The sequence below is a fragment of the Erinaceus europaeus genome, chromosome 12 (assembly GCF_950295315.1).
Source record: "Erinaceus europaeus chromosome 12, mEriEur2.1, whole genome shotgun sequence".
Taxonomy (NCBI): domain Eukaryota; kingdom Metazoa; phylum Chordata; class Mammalia; order Eulipotyphla; family Erinaceidae; genus Erinaceus; species Erinaceus europaeus.
The window spans coordinates 95,870,025-95,888,072 of NC_080173.1; the positions used below are offsets into that span (position 1 = coordinate 95,870,025).

The 18,048-nt window shown below is 47.7% G+C and overlaps 1 protein-coding gene across 8 annotated transcripts in view; it reads right to left on the reverse strand.

Annotated features, from left to right (window-relative positions):
• Positions 1-18,048, reverse strand: part of DOCK3 (dedicator of cytokinesis 3) — a 321,851-nt gene that overhangs the window by 7,017 nt on the left and 296,786 nt on the right. For 7 of the 8 annotated variants that reach the window (XM_060204601.1, XM_060204600.1, XM_060204599.1 and 4 more), the window contains 6 exons: positions 15,782-15,865; positions 15,554-15,670; positions 11,391-11,512; positions 8,941-9,079; positions 8,106-8,253; positions 1,421-1,539 (listed from right to left, as the gene is read on the reverse strand). In XM_060204601.1, coding sequence (XP_060060584.1) covers positions 1,421-1,539; positions 8,106-8,253; positions 8,941-9,079; positions 11,391-11,512; positions 15,554-15,670; positions 15,782-15,865 — 729 coding nt within the window. The remainder of the gene's footprint in view (positions 1-1,420; positions 1,540-8,105; positions 8,254-8,940; positions 9,080-11,390; positions 11,513-15,553; positions 15,671-15,781; positions 15,866-18,048) is intronic. The other variant, XM_060204597.1, reaches the window with a different exon arrangement.

The following is an 18,048-nucleotide window of genomic DNA, read 5'->3' on the forward strand; positions in this document are numbered from 1 at the left end:
CCTTGTTGTTTATCATTGTTGTTGTTATTATCATTGCTGTCATCGTTGTTGGACAGGACAGAGAGAAATCGAGAGAGGAAGGGAGACAGAGAGGGGGAGAGAAAGACACCTGCAGACCTGCTTCACCACCTGTGAAGCGACCCCCCTGCAGGTGAGGAGCCGGGGGCACGAACCGGGATCCTTACGCCGGTCCAAAGCTGGTTATTTTTACAAGCAGCTACACTGTGTGGCAGGGCTGCTGAGGGCACTGGAGCCGGCACATTCTGAAGTCACAAGGAAATCAAAGCAGTAGTATAGCTGACACTTGTGGTGTGGTGAGAGCTTCTGACTAGCCCTAGAACACTGTCCAGAGGTCTTGGACGCAGAATGCTACCATGTTCAGTGTTTGAAGCGCCACCCTCCAGTGCTTGGCTGTCTTGTACATGGCCAAATAAACGAACACCGGCACCTGAGAATGCTTCACCTGAGAATGTCCTTCCAGGGAAATCCACAGGAAGAAAGTCTTTAGGGACCCGTTTCAGCCAAGAGCACTGCAGGTTAGCCTCTTGGGGCTCTCCCCTCCCACTGTTCCCTCCTGTTAACAGCCCCATGTTAGCACTGGGGGTAGGAGAAAAGGAAGCACCAGAGCAGACATGTTCCCTCAACCTGGGAGGGAGGACCAGGCCCAGGAATGCAGGGCTGAGAAACACCTGGCGCTCTGGGACCAGAGAGCGGCTACTTGGAGGTAACTGTCATCGACTCTGATAGAAGGGAAGGACAGTTCAGACAGGAAAGAACTCATCCCTGCGGCTCCGGAGCAGGTGGGACAGGGCTAAAGGCAGATGGACAGCCCAAAGAAGGCAGAGGCTGCCTCAGAGAGGGTGCCTTTACACGTCCATGGGGGAAGGACATCCCCTAGACCCATGTCCGCCACTGTCTCCTCAGCACAGAGGAGAACCGGTTCCTTCTGCTAGACTGTCGAGGACTGAGGATAGGGGAGAGAGAGAAAGAACCAGACATCACTCTGGTACATGTGCTGCCAGGGATTGAACTCAGGACCTCATGCTTGAGAGTCCAGTGCCTTAGCCACTGCGCCACCTCCTGGACCACAAGGGTTTTTTGTTTGTTTGTTTGTTTTAAACCAGAGCACTGCTCAGCGCTGGCTTATGATGGTGTAGGGGACTGAACCTGGACTTTGGAGCCTCAGGCAGGAGAGTCTGAGCTCTGGATTATGGTGGTGAGGCTGAACCTGGGACTTTAGAGGCTCAGGCATGAGAGTCTCTTTGTATAGCCATTATGCTGTCTCCCCTCGCCCTTCTGAGGATCTCCTGCCACAGGGACAAAGACATGTAGGACAACGCGGAAAGCCTAGCAAACGCAACAAGTGATGCTCAGACCAGGACATCTGCAGCAGAGGGCGGGCAGGGGCTGGGTCTACTACCTGTCCATTCTCCAGGATGGCTGCTGGATACATGGCACTGCTCGGGCGGTCGCGGTGTGTCGGCAGCAGCAACATCATTTCCCGGGTGTGGCGATACTTATCTGGCAGAGAGGGAGAGCCTGTAACCAAGTGACAACAGATGACAAGCCACAGACGGAGGGCCCGGTGGGCAAGCAACCAGCGCAGGTACCCCTCGCAGTTGAGTGAGGATGAACTCAGCAAGCACAGGAGGAATGAAGCGGAGCCTGGTGGGGTAGACGGTGGTGGGGCTGCCCAGAGTCCTCACCGAGGCAGGCTGGGCTGATGCAGACCTGCCGGGAGTGCCCCTCACCAAGTTCAGAGGCAGACTGTGAAGAGAATTGCAGACTGGAGCTAGGTCCCTACAGACCATCTCCACCCAGCACTTTTGGGAGATGAGTTATGGCCTGGGTGCCAGGTTCTCTCAGGCATGGGCATTGGCCAACTTGCAATGGAGCCGTCACACAGAGACAGAGACATTTGGATAACATAGCAGCACAGTCCTTACTCGACACACCATGTCTCCATGTACCTACCTTCTCCAAAAGTCACTGGTTCCAGTGCTCCCTATTATTACCTTCCCAGAGGTTTCATCGTCCCAGAGTCCAAGTCTCCAGGACCTGACCTCTACTTGCCTGGCCCTCCCACCACAGTCCTGGAGCGAGGAGGCTGGCTGGGGCCCTGGCCTTGCATCCAAGTGGTCCTTCGGTATCTCTTACTCTGAGATTTGTCCTTCAGTGAACTCAGGGGTCATGGGGCTTATCTGGGAGTCGTGGGACTCTAACCCAGGCTCAAGGTGACTGGGTTCTAGGACTCTGTAGTGATGTCCCCTGACCTGAGGGGCTGTCATGGAGCACGGACCACATCAGGTGTTGTAAGGCACAGTTCCCACCGATGCAGATGACTGCCAGAAACCTAGTAACCTGTCAGCTGCGAGTCCTCAATGGGACTCTCCACAGAAGTGGGAAGAACAACTTGCTGGCTTTCCTAGGGAGTGGTTAAGCTGGAAGGCCCTTCAAGTGTGCACTAGTGTCTATGGAAAACTAGTGGGGGTCTCTGGACCCTCACAAAGGACTCTAGTTCCCTCCAGTTGTTCTCTTGTAGCCTCTGACTGGACCAAGTGGTTGCATTTCCTCTGTGGTATTCTCCGAGTGAAGCTAGAGAGTTCGTTGAGGCCTGCCCATGGGCTCCATCTGGAGTTGAACCTATGACTCTGAGGGCTCTGTAGCTTTGAAACACAGGGTCTCTGTGGTCTTTGAGTGTGCGCACTGTCAGAGCACAACTGCAAAGGGCTCTCTAAAACCAGCTTGCCTAGGGATCCTTGAGAAATTCCTCTTGCACTTGGTTTAGTCCAAGAAGATGAGACTTAACTACTTTGAAGAAATCAGTATAACAAAATACTAGCAATACAATTTATGTTAACTTCATCCACAGCGGGTCTGAGTGATGATGTTTATAGAAACTCAGGGCTGGATTTAAGACTCAGTGTTTTAAAAAATTTATTTATTTGTGAGAGAGGTGGGGGGGGGGGAGAAAAGCAAGCAATAACCAGAACCTCATTCTGATATATTAGGTGCTAGGGATTGAACTCAGCACTTTTACCAGCTGCACCACCTCCCAGGCCTTAAGTCTTAAATATATCCCTCACTGGTAAGAGAATGAGTAAAGTATGCTTTTTTTTTTGTTTCCACTTTTGGAAATAAAGGCCTGAACTGTTACTATTTGGTGAGGTTTTTTTTTCCAACCTGTGTTTTCTTCTAGAATGTGTTCTGAAGCACCCAGAAAAGGTGACTGTGTACAAACAAGGGGAAAAAGCTTCCTAGTCATACTGATTTCACCAGGATCTCCGCAGCAAGAAACTGTGGATGCTTGTCGTGACCATGGGAGGGCTGCCTTCCACTTAGCGTGCACTCAGCTACACGAAACCCATGTCTAGTGCCCATCCCACGTGAGCAGGCAGTGCTCCTACCACCTGTGGACCCTGACTTCCTCGTTTGGCTCACCAGGACGGCCCCACATCTGTACACCTAACATACACATGCATGTTGGGGGCTCGAATGGAGGGAGTCTCCAGCAGCCTGCAGCTTCAGGGACTCTTCCGAAAATCTGTATCAGTTACGGAGGCTTCTCTGGTGCTGTAACAAAGGAGTGCTCCCTGCTGCCTGGGAGTTTCCCAACTCCATTATCTTATGCCCTTCCCAGTCACTTTCCCTGGGCAGTAAATCCCATGGTGGAAGAGAGTTATCGTTACTTTTCATGAAAACATCTTATTTTTGTAGTTCTAAGTTTTGTGCATGTGTGACTGCATTGTTTCTGTGCCATTTTTTTCATTCTTTTGATTCGAGAGCAAGAGTGGGAGGGAGAGAGAGACACGAGCTGCTCCTCAGTCCTGCACTTCCCTGCTGCTGCTCATGGTGCTTCTGTTGTGGCAGGTGCGAGGGCTGAACTTGGGCCCCATGCGTGGTAAGGTGCTCACTCTAGCTCACCTGGATAACAAGAACACTTTTTTTTTGTCACTGTTGGGGCTTTACCACTCTGGGTTGACTTTTCCAGACAGAAATAGGGACAGAGACAGAGAGGAAAAGAAAAGAGGAAAATGTACCGCAAAACCAAAGCTTCCTTCAATGCTCTACTGAAATGTCTTCATGGACCACCATGACATCATTTAAGCACCGCGTGGACTTTTGGGTCACAGGATTTCGGAGCTACTTTGAGTCCTAGCCGGTAACCCCCAGGGAGGGCATGACAGAAATCTTTATGAAAATTAATCAAAATGTTTCCTGGCCCAATATGTCTTTTGACCACCAGGAGGAGCTATCAACTCACAAGACTTCAGGCTGCCTTGCCAGCCGTTCACTTTGCAGGTTTCCCAAGCAACTGAGACCACAGTAGAGTGTCAATGAGTTTTGTGAGGAGGGCCTGGTCTATGACGGCCTGTAGGAGTGAAGAAAGTGACTCCAAATGCAAAGAACTTTCCAGAATACTTTCTCCACGAACACTTTTCCCTTTAACACCAGACTGAAATACCAAATAGCAAACTATTCCTTCTGTGCTCTGGTGCACCTACCACTGCAACTATTGTATTTATCTGAAAATACCAGTCTTCCTCTGTGACACTGGGTCACAGTCTTCTCCAAATGGGTCTGCACAGGAACTGCATGACGGCTGTCGCTTGAAAATGACTCCCTGTTCTTAACTGACTTCCTCGCCCCTTACTGCTTTGACTCCAGTTATATGTGAGCATTCTGTCTACTTTTTAAGAACAATCTATTTTTTAAAGACATTTATTTTGGGGGCTGGGTGGTGGTGCACTTGGTTGAATGCACATATCACAGTGCATAAGGACCTAGGTTCAAGCCCCTGGTCCCCACCTGTAGGGGGAAGCTTCCTAAGTGGTGAAGCAGGGCTACAGGCCTCTCTCCCTCTCTTTTCCCTCTCAACTTCTGTCTCTATAAAAAAAAATACATGTATATGCTAAGGTAAATATTCTTTAAACTTATTTATTTCATGAGAGAGAGAAGCTGGAGCTCCGCTTCAGCATATGAAGTGCCAGGGCTTGAACCAGGGGCCTCATGCATGCAAGCCCCATGCTCTACCACTGGACTCCCTCCCTGGTCACATAAAATATATTTTAAAGAAATGAATTAAAATATATGTATTTTTTAGGAGAGAGAGCGCAGAGTGCTGCTCCGCTGTGGCATATGGCAGAGGGCTGGGCTCTGACGCTCCCCAGCGATTCATTTCCTTTTGCATCGTATCTTTTGACATAAAGTCAGGTAAACTCCAGAAAGGGAAGGGGATTCTCTGTCTTTCTATGATACTCTGGAGTTCGACCACTCCGACAACTTGTTTTTAGAGGTGGCAACTAACACTGCCTTCCTCCCAGAGCACACATGCTGCTCTGCCCATCAGAAGGTGCGATCTAGTATCCTGCCCTTATATCTGAACTGGCCTTTATTGACTTATAGTCAAGAAAGTGTGGGGAAAGGGATATTTTGAGACTTCCAAGGCTGGATTAGAAGAAGCCTGGCAACTTGTGCCTGGGTCTCGTGATGCTTGTGGCAACGTAAGTAAGATGAGCAGAGGATTCATGCTTACAGCCAGATCTAACCCTAGGCTGACAGTTACTACTGACTGTCATGTGAGTGAGTCATCATGTGCATTTATTTAGGCCCTAGATAGTTCCAGTCTCAGGTGAGATGACATCTGACTAAATGTTTATGACAGGCTGAGAGGGAGCCCCACTATCCCACATTATCATGAGAAATGATAATAAATCATTTGTTTAAACGACTAAGTTTTTTTTTTTTGAGGGGGTAGTTATGAAGCAGTAGATAATCAAGACATTTGGAAAGAAGAAGGATTAGTTCTAAATGTCGAGAAAGTAGTTTTTCTCTATTTAAACCTATTTGTAGAAGCCTACTCTTCACCAAGAACTCGCAAGCGGCTGAGTGAATAGACTAGTAAATGGTCAACTGGAAGGACAAAAGTGGTAAGAGCCAACCTGACAGTGTCCTTGTTCGTGCCAGGGCACTGCATACCAGACACAGCCTAGGGGGCGGGCGTACCTAATGTTGGAGTGGGACTGAGTTACAGTGCTTAAATTTACTGCCTTTACGGTTCAGAGGTGTGTCTTCAGCATGAAAACCCAGGTGGAGACTTGGACACGGCACTGGGGGATGAGCTGAAGGGACTTGGGCAGGCACAGTCAGCAGCCATCTGGACCCAGCTTCTTCATTTTTTTTTTTTTATTTATTTACAGAGAGCAAGAGAGAGGAGGGACAGAAAAAGAGAGAAACCACAGCACTGCTCCATCATCCATGGGGCTAACCTGGTGTAATCTACTGTATTTGTCTATGGTGCCAGAGCTCAAACCCAGGGCCGCATGCATGGTAAGGCATGGGTTCTATTAGGGGAATTGTCTTGTGGAGCCAGGACATATTTGGCAGAGAGTTCAGGTTAGGAAAAGAAATACAACAGATTAACTTAAAATTTTTTTCCCCTTCAGCGCTATTCAAGAGCATTTGCCTTAAAATACTGTAAACGTGGGTCTCTGTTACAACATTTATTCATGGTTCGCTGGTCCGAGCTTCCTTCCTTTTTATATCCAAAGTCGTCTTTCAGTGTGTCTTCTTTACAGGACAAGTTACTGTTCCTTCTTTATGTCTGCATCCTTTCTATATCAGAAGTCTTCACTATGTACCCACTTACTGGTTCAGTGTCTTCTTTTAATGTTTGAAACTCTTGCTTCCTAGTGCTGACTCCTCTTTTTTGAATACCATAGTTGATGTTAGGAAGGCAGCCACAGAGAGTGGAATAGGCATCAGAACAAGGGCTGGAGAGGGTAAAAACTTGTACTCTGAATTCAGTTCGGCAGAGAACTAGTTGACTGTTTTTACTCCCAGCTCCCTGGGTCCATATTCCCCATAGGAAATGAGGGGTTGGGCTCGATAATTCTGGTGAAAGTCTGTGACCCTGTCTGCTACAGCCTTACCCCCTCTTGCCATCTGATAAGGCTTTCCAGTTTGGTCCCTGGATCTCTTCACTACTTTGCCCTTTTCTTTACCACTCTTAGTGTGACCTTATAGATTTGCATTCTTTGAAGAAATATTTTTCCTTAATGAGCCCCATGACATAAATTTGTGCTAATTTCTGTTTTAATAATTATAAGAACAAAGAGACTCCATCCCTCTGATACCTGGAAGCAATAGCCAGTGACTGGTATTCAAGCTCAGACCATTCTCTGCTGTGCCTATTTCTCATATTCAACCCTGGAAAACACTGGACTTGAGGTATCACGGCTACTTTCCTTTACACTGCAAACACTGCTATGGAAAAGGACAGAATCAAACTTCACAGCAGGAACTAGGCACTGAATATGAAACACATGCTTGCTCTCAAAAGAGCAATGTCCAACTGAAAAAGAAACCCATCAATAATTGGAAAATGAGTAAAATATTGAGTTGTTAGAAAAGTAATGTTTTTTTCTATGCAAAAATACACCATTTAACCCAACGGTGGGGATACAGAACTTTGGTAACCCTCTAGCAATCAAATGGAAATAAAAAATGGAAAAAAATGTACCATGAATTTTCTAACAACCCAACAGTTTTAAAACACTTTCCCTCCCTTTAACAGAGTTATCTCTTCTGATGAAGTCTTTCTCACCTGAAGAAAATTTTCTGGTTTTTGTTACTGTTTTAGTATAACATTTTTCAAGGGTTCATTTTAACCTTCATGTTTAATTTCGCACTTTGTGATCATTCTTGATTAGTCAAGACAAGACTCTTTCTGTCTTAACTTTGATCTTTATTCTTGCAAACATTTCAGTGGAAAATAGCTGAGTTTTCTCCTAGGCTGCATGTTCTCCTTCTGAGGCGGATATGGAATGGCTGGTTTCTTGGCAGCATAGCTGCTGCAACCACCACTCAGAGTAGTGTCCAAAGACAGCCAGGGATGGATGGATGGACGGACAGACAGACTGACTGACTGACTGACTGACTGTTAGAGGTAGGATTCTTTGAGATCTTAGTGCTGAAAGCACAGAGGAAAGTTCTCTAGGTCATAAAGCTGTTTTCAAAGACATAGTCACACATCAAAGGAGGACAAGTGGGGCTCATGAGGCCCTCTGCTCTCCCTTCTGTAAGCAATATCCTTCCATCCTTACCTCGGGCACTGGAAGGGGCAGAGGTAATCATCTGGGACGGTGCTGAGTGAGTGGAACTCAGGCTGGAGGAAGAAGGGCTTGCCTGGGACGAGGACAATACAGAGACGTTGGTGACTGAGCCCTGGTACCTGGGGTTGGGATACGCGAGCTGCAAAGGCAGAAAAACCAGCAAAGTAGAGGTCTGAATAGTCAGGATTCTATGCCTGGTCTAGAACTGGCTTCTTTGTACCAGAAGGTGCCTAGATCTGGTGTCTGATGCTATGCCATGGGCCCAAAGTCACTTGTCACCCATATAGCAGGAGTGTTTAGTTGGCTCTGGTGAAGGGAAGAAGCAAGATAGCAGGAAGCAGGACACAGTCATCAAGAATGACACAAAGGGGGCAATTTGGCAGAGGATTTTTCCATGAGGTTAAATTTTTTATTTGAGGAGAGAGAGAGAGAGAGAGAGAGAGAGAGAGAGAGAGAGAGAGAGGACGAAACAGAGGGCACGCAGAGAGCGCTGCTCAGCTCTGGCTCATGGTGGTGCTGGGGACTGAACCTGACTTTGGAGCCTCAGGCATCAAAGGCTTTGCATAACCATTATGCTGCCCCTCTAGCCCTCCCACGGAATTCCTAAGGGTAGTTAGGACTGAAGATGAATTTTCTTATTGGGGAGTAAGACTTGGAAACTATGGTGGGGTAGCATGGAAGGAAGGCGGTTCTGATAACTCGGGGTGATCTGCATGCAGGGAGCAGAGTAAGCAGAGCTCCCAGCCTTCAGACCAGACCAGTCAGCGGAGGGGTGGCTCCTCCAGGTCTGGAGCCCTGGCCCATCCTACTCGATCAGTTCTGATACCTGCATGTGGTGATAAAGGTCCTCGGGAGCCTCGCCCATGGAGCTGTCCCCCAGCAGTGCCACGTTTCCCGCTTCACTAGACGCGTGTGAGGAGAGGGAGGAGGATGAATGGCGGCCTGCGCCCATCAAGTTCATGGGGCTGTGGACAAGAGTTGGAAACAGGGAGGAGTCAGGCCTAGATGTGCGAGCCCAAGCTGGGTGCAGGGGAGATAGACAGTAGGAGGGGTCGGTCATGGGCAACGTTTTTTTCTTCTCACCACCAGTGGTTTGGAAGGTTCTATCGATAAAGCTCAGACGTCCTTGAGGCCTGGAGCAAACCTTACATCTCATCCTGCTGCTCCAGGGACCCTGGTCTGGGAGAGCCAATCGCAGACTGGCAAAGGGACCCCTGGTCTGGGAGAGCCAATCGTAGACTGGCAAAGCTTCTGCTCTGAGGTAAATGGTTAATAGTCACTCAATCTGATAGTATCAGCAATTTTTCAATCAGGAGGCTGAATCAGGTCAAGAATTCACAGTACTTGGGAGTTGGGCGGTAGCGCAGCGGGTTAAGTGCAGGTGGTACAAAGCGCAAGGACCGGCGTAAGGAGCCCGGTTCCCGGTTCGAGCCCCTGGCTCACTGCCTGCAGGGGAGTCGCTTCACTGGCGGTGAAGCAGGTCTGCAGGTGTCTTTCTCTCCTCCTCTGTCTTCCCCTCCTCTCTCCATTTCTCTCTGTCCTATCCAACAACAACAATAACTACAACAACAGTGAAAAACAACAAGGGCAACAAAAGGGAAAATAAATAAAAGTCTCTTCTTGGTATGGGAATGCTACCCAAATGGCTAACTGTGAACACTCTGTTGTCCTCCTTCCACATCTGTGTCCGCAGACCTGCCAACAGCTATTGATATGAGGCAGCCCATCCTTCCTTCCTTCCTGTGATTTACTGAACGTTCAGTCTGTGCTGCCTTGATGCTCATATTCTCATAGTAACAAACACATCCAGTCAGGCTCCTTCCCGATCCTGACCTCCTTCCCTGGAGGTCCTGAATAGCCTCAGCTGATTAGGGCAGTTCAGGACTCCTGAGTGCAAGACAAGCACACCTTGATAACTGCATTACTATTTGTTTTCTTTTTTAAATATTTATTTGTTTATTCCCTTTTGTTGCCCTTGTTGTTTTATTGTTGTTGTGATTGATGTTGTTGTTGTATAGGACAGAGAGAAATGGAGAGAGGAGGGGAAGACAGAGAGGGGGAGAGATAGACAGACACCTGCAGACCTGCTTCACCGCCTGTGAAGCGACTCCCTTGTAGGTAAGGAGCCGGGGGCTCGAACCAGGATCCTTACGTCGGTCCTTGTGCTTTGCGCCACGTGTGCTTAACCTGCTGCGCCATAGCCTGACTCCGTTTTCTTTTTAAAAGCTGACTGGTTACCCTTATTGCCCCGGGATTAAGTCCAAAGACCTGAATAAACAAGCTCCATTCAGAGCTGGCCCCAGCACTCTTAGATGCTGTGGGTTCCTTTACTAGAGTCCTTGGCTCCACTGTTGTGCTGACTGAGGCTTACATATATATAATTTTTTAAAAATATTTATTTTATTTATTCACTTTTGTTGCCCTTGTTGTTTTATTGTTGTAGTTATTATTGTTGTTGTCGTCGTTGTTGGATAGGACAGAGAGAAATGGAGAGAGGAGGGGAAGACAGAGGAGGAGAGAAAGACACCTGCAGACCTGCTTGACCGCCTGTGAAGCGACTCCCCTGCAGGTGGGGAGCCGGGGTTCGAACCGGGATCCTTATGCCGGTCCTTGTGCTTTGCGCCACCTGCGCTTAACCCGCTGCGCTACAGCCCGACTCCCTTACTTATATTTTTGACAGTGATTTTTTTTTTATTAAGGAAATGCTGATTTACATTTGTCACAGCAGTACAATCACATCTCTGCAAAATATGTGTCAGCACATCTCACGCGCCACCAAAGTGCTATCACTGCCCACCACAGGACACTGGGCCCCGCGTCCTTAATGGCCCCTCCCAGCCTCCCTGTGAGAGTCTTCAGATCTGCTGAAACTGAACATGCTGTTATCAGTGTTTTGCTGTACAAATGAATGCTTTGCTTCTTAAATTCCACTCATCTGGCATTTGTACTTCTCATACTATCATTTCAAGGCACTTGCACAGGCAGTTCCTTTGTTTAGTTCTTGCTCCATCACCCTCCTAATCCCAATTCTACTCTGCCTAGCTAACTTCTGATTATCCTTTTGACCCCACACGCCCCTTCCTCCGTATTCCCGTAACACCTAGTGCCACCTAAGAGAGTGACTGGCTGGATGCAGTCTGAGTCCTGTGGCAGAACTGTGCGTTCACCACACATGCGTAAGAGGGGATACGAGCATACTTCGGTCTTCTCTGCTCTGACCCTTGACATTCAGCCTTACCTCTGTGGAAGGGCCCCTCTCCACCACTGAAGTCATACCTGTGCCGGTGGGTCATCTTGATGTTCTCAGGGCTCATGGGGCTATGGGATGCTAGTATATTCCCCCGTGGCGTGCTGGTTCCTGAACACGCAGGGCTTAGCTTGTCCAACCCAGGAAACTCCTGTTGAGAAATGAATGCGTCTTCACCAGAGAGTACAAAATAAATATGTAAGCAAGGGGCAAGAGGGAAGTGGAGGCTGGTGATGGCAATGTCAAAGGAAAAGAGGGTCACACGTTATTCATTCACCATGAGCTGCCAACTTCTTTTGGGCAAAGACCCCTTAGTCACCAAAGTACCCTCCTAACCACACTGGAGCTGGGTTGTGCCGTGCTAAGTTGACCTCACCGAGAGAAAACATCTGGGTTAAGCTGAAACTGGTCTATGTTCAGAGAACTATGTTAACAGGTTTTCTCACTAAAGAGTAAGCAGAGGAAGAGCTTATCAGTCCGTGAGCATCTAAGGACTGGGGTTGGATTTTATTGGATGGCCAAGCGGTTTAGCTCTTAGCGACTTGGGTTAAACTGTGACACAGTCTATATGCGCAGACAGGACACAGAGTTCTGATGTAAATAATGGAAAAAATAGTTTTATTTTACTGTAATCAAATTCTGAGTATATTCATATATTGGCAAAAATTTATTATTTTTACTATTTTCTTTTTTATCAGCTCTGGTTTTTGGTGGTGCTGGGGACTGAGTCAGGAACATTTTGTGTTTCAAGCATGAAAGTCTGTTGTGTTATTTCCTCAGTTCTTGGTAAAACTTGTTTAATTTTATTATCTTTATTTATTTATTGGATAGAGATAGCCAGAAATTGAGAGGCAGGGAAAGACAGAGAGGGAGATGGAGAGACACCTGCAGATGTACTTTACCACTTGTGAAGCTTTCCCCCGGAGGTGTGGACTGGGGGCTTGAACCTGGGTCTTTATGCATTGTGACGTGCACTCAACCAGGTACACCACAACCCAGCTCCCTTGGTAAAACTTGTTTAAAAGTTAGGGATTTAATAGTGGTTTGCAAGATTACAGGGTATAGTTCCACTGTACGCATCACCCAAGTACTGTGTCCTGACCTTCCCAACAACTACTACCATGGTACTCACAAGTCTTACAGTTTGTTTACTTCTGTCTGTTTTTTTTTCCTTCAGGGTTATTGCTGGGGCTTGGTGCCTGCACTACAAATCCACTGTTCCTGGCAGCCATTTTTTTCCATTGTTGTTGTTGGATAGGATAGAGAGAAATTGAGGGGGGAAGGAGGAGAGGGGGGACAGAGAAAGATAAATTCCTGTAGACCTGCTTCACTGCTTGTGAAAGGACTCCCCCAGCCCTTCAGGTGAGGAGCTGGGGGCTCAAACCAGGATCCTTGTGCTTTGCACTATGTGCACTTAACCCAGTATGCTACTCCCCCCCTTTTTTTTTGCAAAACCTTTTGATCCCAGATTCTCTGGAGTATATTATTTTGTGTCCCTAATTGTGATTCTAAAGAAACAAAACATAGCTGTTTAACTATTCCAGTTAGTGTGTATGTGTGTGTGTGTGTGTGTGTGTGTGTTTGTAGGGAATCTCAGAATTTTGGTAGTAGGTATAGTGTGGAACTATAACCCTGGAATCTTATAAACTACTATTAAATCACTAATAAAAATTGAAGAAACATAATTGTCTAGGCTTCCTCAAGTCCTTCACAATCTATTAAGTCCAACAGGGATGTTTCTGAGATCGGGCCGGGAAATCAGCAGGTCTTCCACGCCCTTCTTTCACAGCAACCTGAAGGCTGGCTACGCTCTGTATCCCTGCTCTGGAGATCCTGATGTGCATGAGGAGTATCCCGTGCTTCTTGCTGCAGCGCCTTGGCACCCCGCATGGCAGACACACTCCTGCTCTCCCTCAGTGGCCAGGCTCCAGCTTGGCTGCATCATCTACTATGAAGAGGCATTTAGGCAACGTGGCAACAGTCAGGTTGGCCGAAGCCACAGTGGAATGCTAATCAGATTAGTGATACTACCCCAGTTCTTTACAAAATGGACGTCTTAATTTGCAAGGGGGAAATATAATACTTTCTCTACATGTTTCACCTTGAAATGCCATGAGGGAATCATGATGACAGAAGAAAAAAGTTTCAGGCTCCATGGACTTTACTCTGAAAAAATGTGTCTACCTCTCAAACTACAGATAGCCAGCTGTCTTTCCTTTGTTCCTTCCTCCCTCCTTCCTTTCTCTCTCTTCTTCCTTTCCTTCTCTTTCTAACATTTCATGCTGATCACTTGCATATAGAATAGGCTAAGACTTGGACTGGGGATCTGGAGAGATTGAGATAACCAGAACCTCCAGAATTTTAGGCAAAATTCAGTCCGGCCCAAACAGGTCTTTCCTCCTCAAGGCCTCTGTGGTCAGTGGTCATCCCTAAGGGGGACTTCTGTTCGCCATAACCTTGTCCAGTGTTAAGCAGCAATACTTCCCTCCACTTCTGCCCAGGAGTTCTCGAGTAGCAGGTCAGAGAGATAATGAGGTTCAGACCCAAGATCTAGTAGGCGGCTTGCGTAGCAGGAAGGCTTCTCTAGACAGTACTTGGAGCCAGTTACATGGCTAACAATGGGGTAAGTGTGTATGAACAGGGGACTTCAGGTCATCTGAACCCAAGTCTCAGCCCTGTAAGACCCCTAAATGGGAAGTAGTCTGGAAATACGAGCCTTGCTTCTGTTTGCATATTATCAGTCCTTGGGCCATACCTTCATATGGTGACCAAACAGGGAGACAGGAAGAACTTCTAGAGCCTAGACCGGACCCCAGACCTGACTGACTTCTTTAAGAGCTGAAAGTTATGGCAGAAGCCAGTCAAGTTGTTCAGAACTTCTCTTTTTCTTATTTTGGTTTACTGGGGTCTCATGCCTATGTGATTCTACTGTTCTCACCACATTCCTTTGCCCCCTCCCTCCCTTCCTTCTTTTTAAGATAGAGACAGAGAGGTAGAGAAAGACAGAAGAGGTGAGACACCACAGCATCTGTCATCAACGAAGCTCCATGTGGTGCTGGGGTCTTCAGCCCGGTCCTTGAGCATGGCAGAGTGTGCGTTCTACCAGGTGAGCTATTTCTTTAGCTCCACCAACTTCATCTAAAATGTAAGCCTGGGTCACTAGATGTCAGAGGGGGCTGGATGGAAGAGAGAGGGAAGGGAGAAAGGGAGTTTCAAGGGAAGAGTAGAGAGGGAAAAGGGGGGCGGAGGAGATAAAGACGGGGATGAAGAGCCGTCTGACTCAGACTACATCTTTCCGCTAAGCTCTCTGGGATGAAAACAGCACGAGAGACCCCTATATGCGGGCCACTGATGTTGGCCTTTTTCTTCCTCATGTGAAAACCTCTTTCACCAGCCATGAAAACATGCTCTTTTCCTACGAATGACTTCTCCTTAGGGAAGGGCCAATGAGGGGTCCCTGGACATCCTTCTCCTGAACAAAGAACTCATTTCCTCCCTATTTTATTTGATAGGACAAAGCAAAATTGAGAGGGGAGGGTGTTGGTATGCTTCTGGATTCTGCTTCTAAGACCCCTTCTGTTTCATTGGTTTGATCCCCCGTGCTTAACACTGTATTCTATTTGCATAGCCACTGTTGACTGAGCACCACCCTGCCTCCAGGACACTGGTTTAATCCTCACTGGTCCTCGCCTTTTCTTTTCCCCCTGCCCCTTGTCCTGCGTGCATCCTTTTTGGACCTGACTCTTCCGCCTCAGGATAGAGAAGGACAAGACTGTGATTAGAGATAGCTGAGACTGTGCTGCGTTCCACATGAATAAAGACTGAACTGCGTACCACTCAGCCATGAGTCCCTGGTCGTCTCTGTCTCCCGCCCGTGAAGCCAACCCGGCAGGAGGGAGAGGTAGAGAGGGAGCAAGAAAGAGAAACACCTGCAGACCTACTTCACTGCTCGTGAAGTGTCCTTGCTGCAGGGAGTAGGGGCTCGAGCCTGGTCCCTTGCGCACTGTATGGTGTGCGCTTAACTGGGTGCACCACTGCCCCTCCCCCAAGGAACTCACTTCCGCCTCTGTCTCTCTGTGATGGGAACAGCTTTTCCTTCACATTTCCTGTCCCTTACCTGTCCCACTCCCCTGTCCCACTTTGATTAGGCTTTTTGTGACAACCTGTTTTTCTGAAGCAGGGATCAGCTTACATGGTACAGACTGGCTCGCATCATCTGGAACTGATCGATCAGCTTCTTATGCAGAGGGCGCATTTCCGGGTGCACAAATTTCTCGTGAACTGCCAGGCCAACTCCAAGGACGTGGACCTATTAGAGTGACGGACAGGCCGTTTCGTTACTCAGTCTCTGAGACCTGAAGCCAGCCTGCGGTGCACTTGTCCCCTTTTGACCACTGCCCTCTAGCCCTGTAAGACACACCTGCTCCTGCATGAGTTCCTTGAGCTGCGTGATCTTCTCCGCGTCTCCTGGATGCTTGCTGATATAATCTTTATCAAAGAAGGCCTGAGGGCAGGGGAGACAGTAGAACTGTTATGAAAACACTATATGTATTCTGTATATGTATTATGTATATGTGTATATGTATATGTGTATATGTACTATTTAAAAAGAAGGCTTGTGAAAGGAAAGGACAAATCAAGAAGACCATTTGCTTTGTGTTTTTTTTTTTTCTTGCCTCCAAGGTTATCACTGGGGCTTGGTGCCTGCACTCTGAATCCACTGCTCCTGGAGACTATTTCTCCCCTTTTGTTGCCCTTGTTGTTATTGTTGTTGTTGCCATTATTGCTGTCGTTGTTGTTGGCTAGGACAGAGAGAAATCCAGAGAGGGTGGGAAGACAGAGAGGGGGAGAGAAAGATAGACACCTGCAGATGGGGAGCCAGGGGCTCGAACCGGGATCCTTACGCCAGTCCTTGCGCTTTGCACTATGTACATTTAACCCACTGTACTACCGCTCAGCCCCCAAGAAGACCATTTTCTTTGCAGGACTACAACTTAGATGTGATCCAGGAACTTTTTTTTTTTTTTGCCACTGGGATTATTGCTGAGGTTTGGTGCCATTCCCATTGGCCTTTTTTTTTTTTTTTTTTTTTTGGCTAGAGGGTGAGAAACAGAGAGAGAGACAGAGAGGAACAGGAAGAGAGAAAGAGAGGGAGGAAGAGACAGAAAAGGCGATACATCTGCAGCACTGATCTACCAATCACGAAGCTCCTCCATCCCTTGCAGGTGGGGACTAGGGGTTTGAACCCAGGTCCTTGTGCAGGGTGACAAGTGTGCTCTACCAGGTCGTGACCCCAAGGTCCAGGAAGTTTATTTCTGCAACACAGAAGGTGGAGCAGAGGATAAAGCATTGGACTCACAAGCATGGCTTTAAACACCCAGTTTGATCCCTGACATTGCGCCTCTGTGATACTCTCGTGTGTCCTCCCCCATCGTCTGTCCCCTACCTCTCTCTCATCAAGGAATATATACTTACATTTTTATTATAAATAAAAGCAAAGTGTAAGTCAGAAAGTGCCATCAGAAAGGCAGTCAGACTATTTCCTCACAGTACACATATCGGTGCGCCTCTAGCTTGGTATTTAACCCTCCTGTAACCGTAAGTGCGCTTTTTTGGATACAGACAGAGAGAAGTTGAAAGGAAATGAAGAGACAGAAAGGGAGGGGGGAAGGAGGAGAGAGAGAGAGAGAGAGAGAGAGAGACTTGCAGCATTGTTTCACTGCTTGTTAAGCTTCCCTCCTACAGTTGGAGACCAGGAGCTTGAACCTGGGTCCTTGCGCACTGTAAAGTGTGCACTCAACCAGGTGTACCACTGCCTGGCCCCTTAGGTATTTTTTTTTTTTTTGCCTCCAGGGTAACTGCTGGGGCTCAGTGCCTGCACTACAAATCCACTGCTCCTGGAGGAGACTTTTCCTCTTTTGTTGTCCTTGTTGATCATTGCTGTTGTTGTTGTTGGATAGGAGAAAAATTGAGAGGAGGGGAAGACAGAGAGGAGGAGAGAAAGATACCTGAGGACCTGCTTCACCGCTTGTGAAGCAACCCCCTTGCAGGTGGGGAGCTGGGGGCTCGATAGGTGTGCTTTTTGATCTAAGAATGGCTGAAGGTGGTCAATCATTTATGTCTGGAGCCTGCATGGCTTGGGTAGGGCAAGCAGGGCTGCTGGCCAGAGTTCAGAGGATATAGCCTTAGCTAGCTGTCAGGACAGGATAATGCCCCAACTTGAAGCTTGTGAGAGCTTTGGATCAGATCTCATGTTTTGCTAGCTATGCTGATTGATGTGATGATAACCTCTTGCACCTGATGCTGACTGCTGGCATATTCACACCTGATGTGACTGCTGGACTGTATAAAGGCTGTGGAAAAGCAATAAAAGAAGCTAGCAAGGAGAAAGTAGCAAGAAGGAGCGGAGTGAGCGTTCCTGTGGCTTCTCTCTCCCGCTGGCTCCGTGTGCTAAAGGCCTCCCCTTTCCACCTTTCCCGGACTATTCTCCCTTAGCCCTTTGGTCTGACCCCTGACCCCTGACACTAGCTCACAATTTGCTTCTTGCAAAGCACTCAATCTAGGATTTCTCTCAGAACTCAATCAACACCTTCTCATAATCACATGTATAACCCATCTTTCAAAGTTCAGAAAATCAAAAGGAAGAAAAAAAATCCCACTAGGGCTGTGCCAAGAAACTGGAGTTCT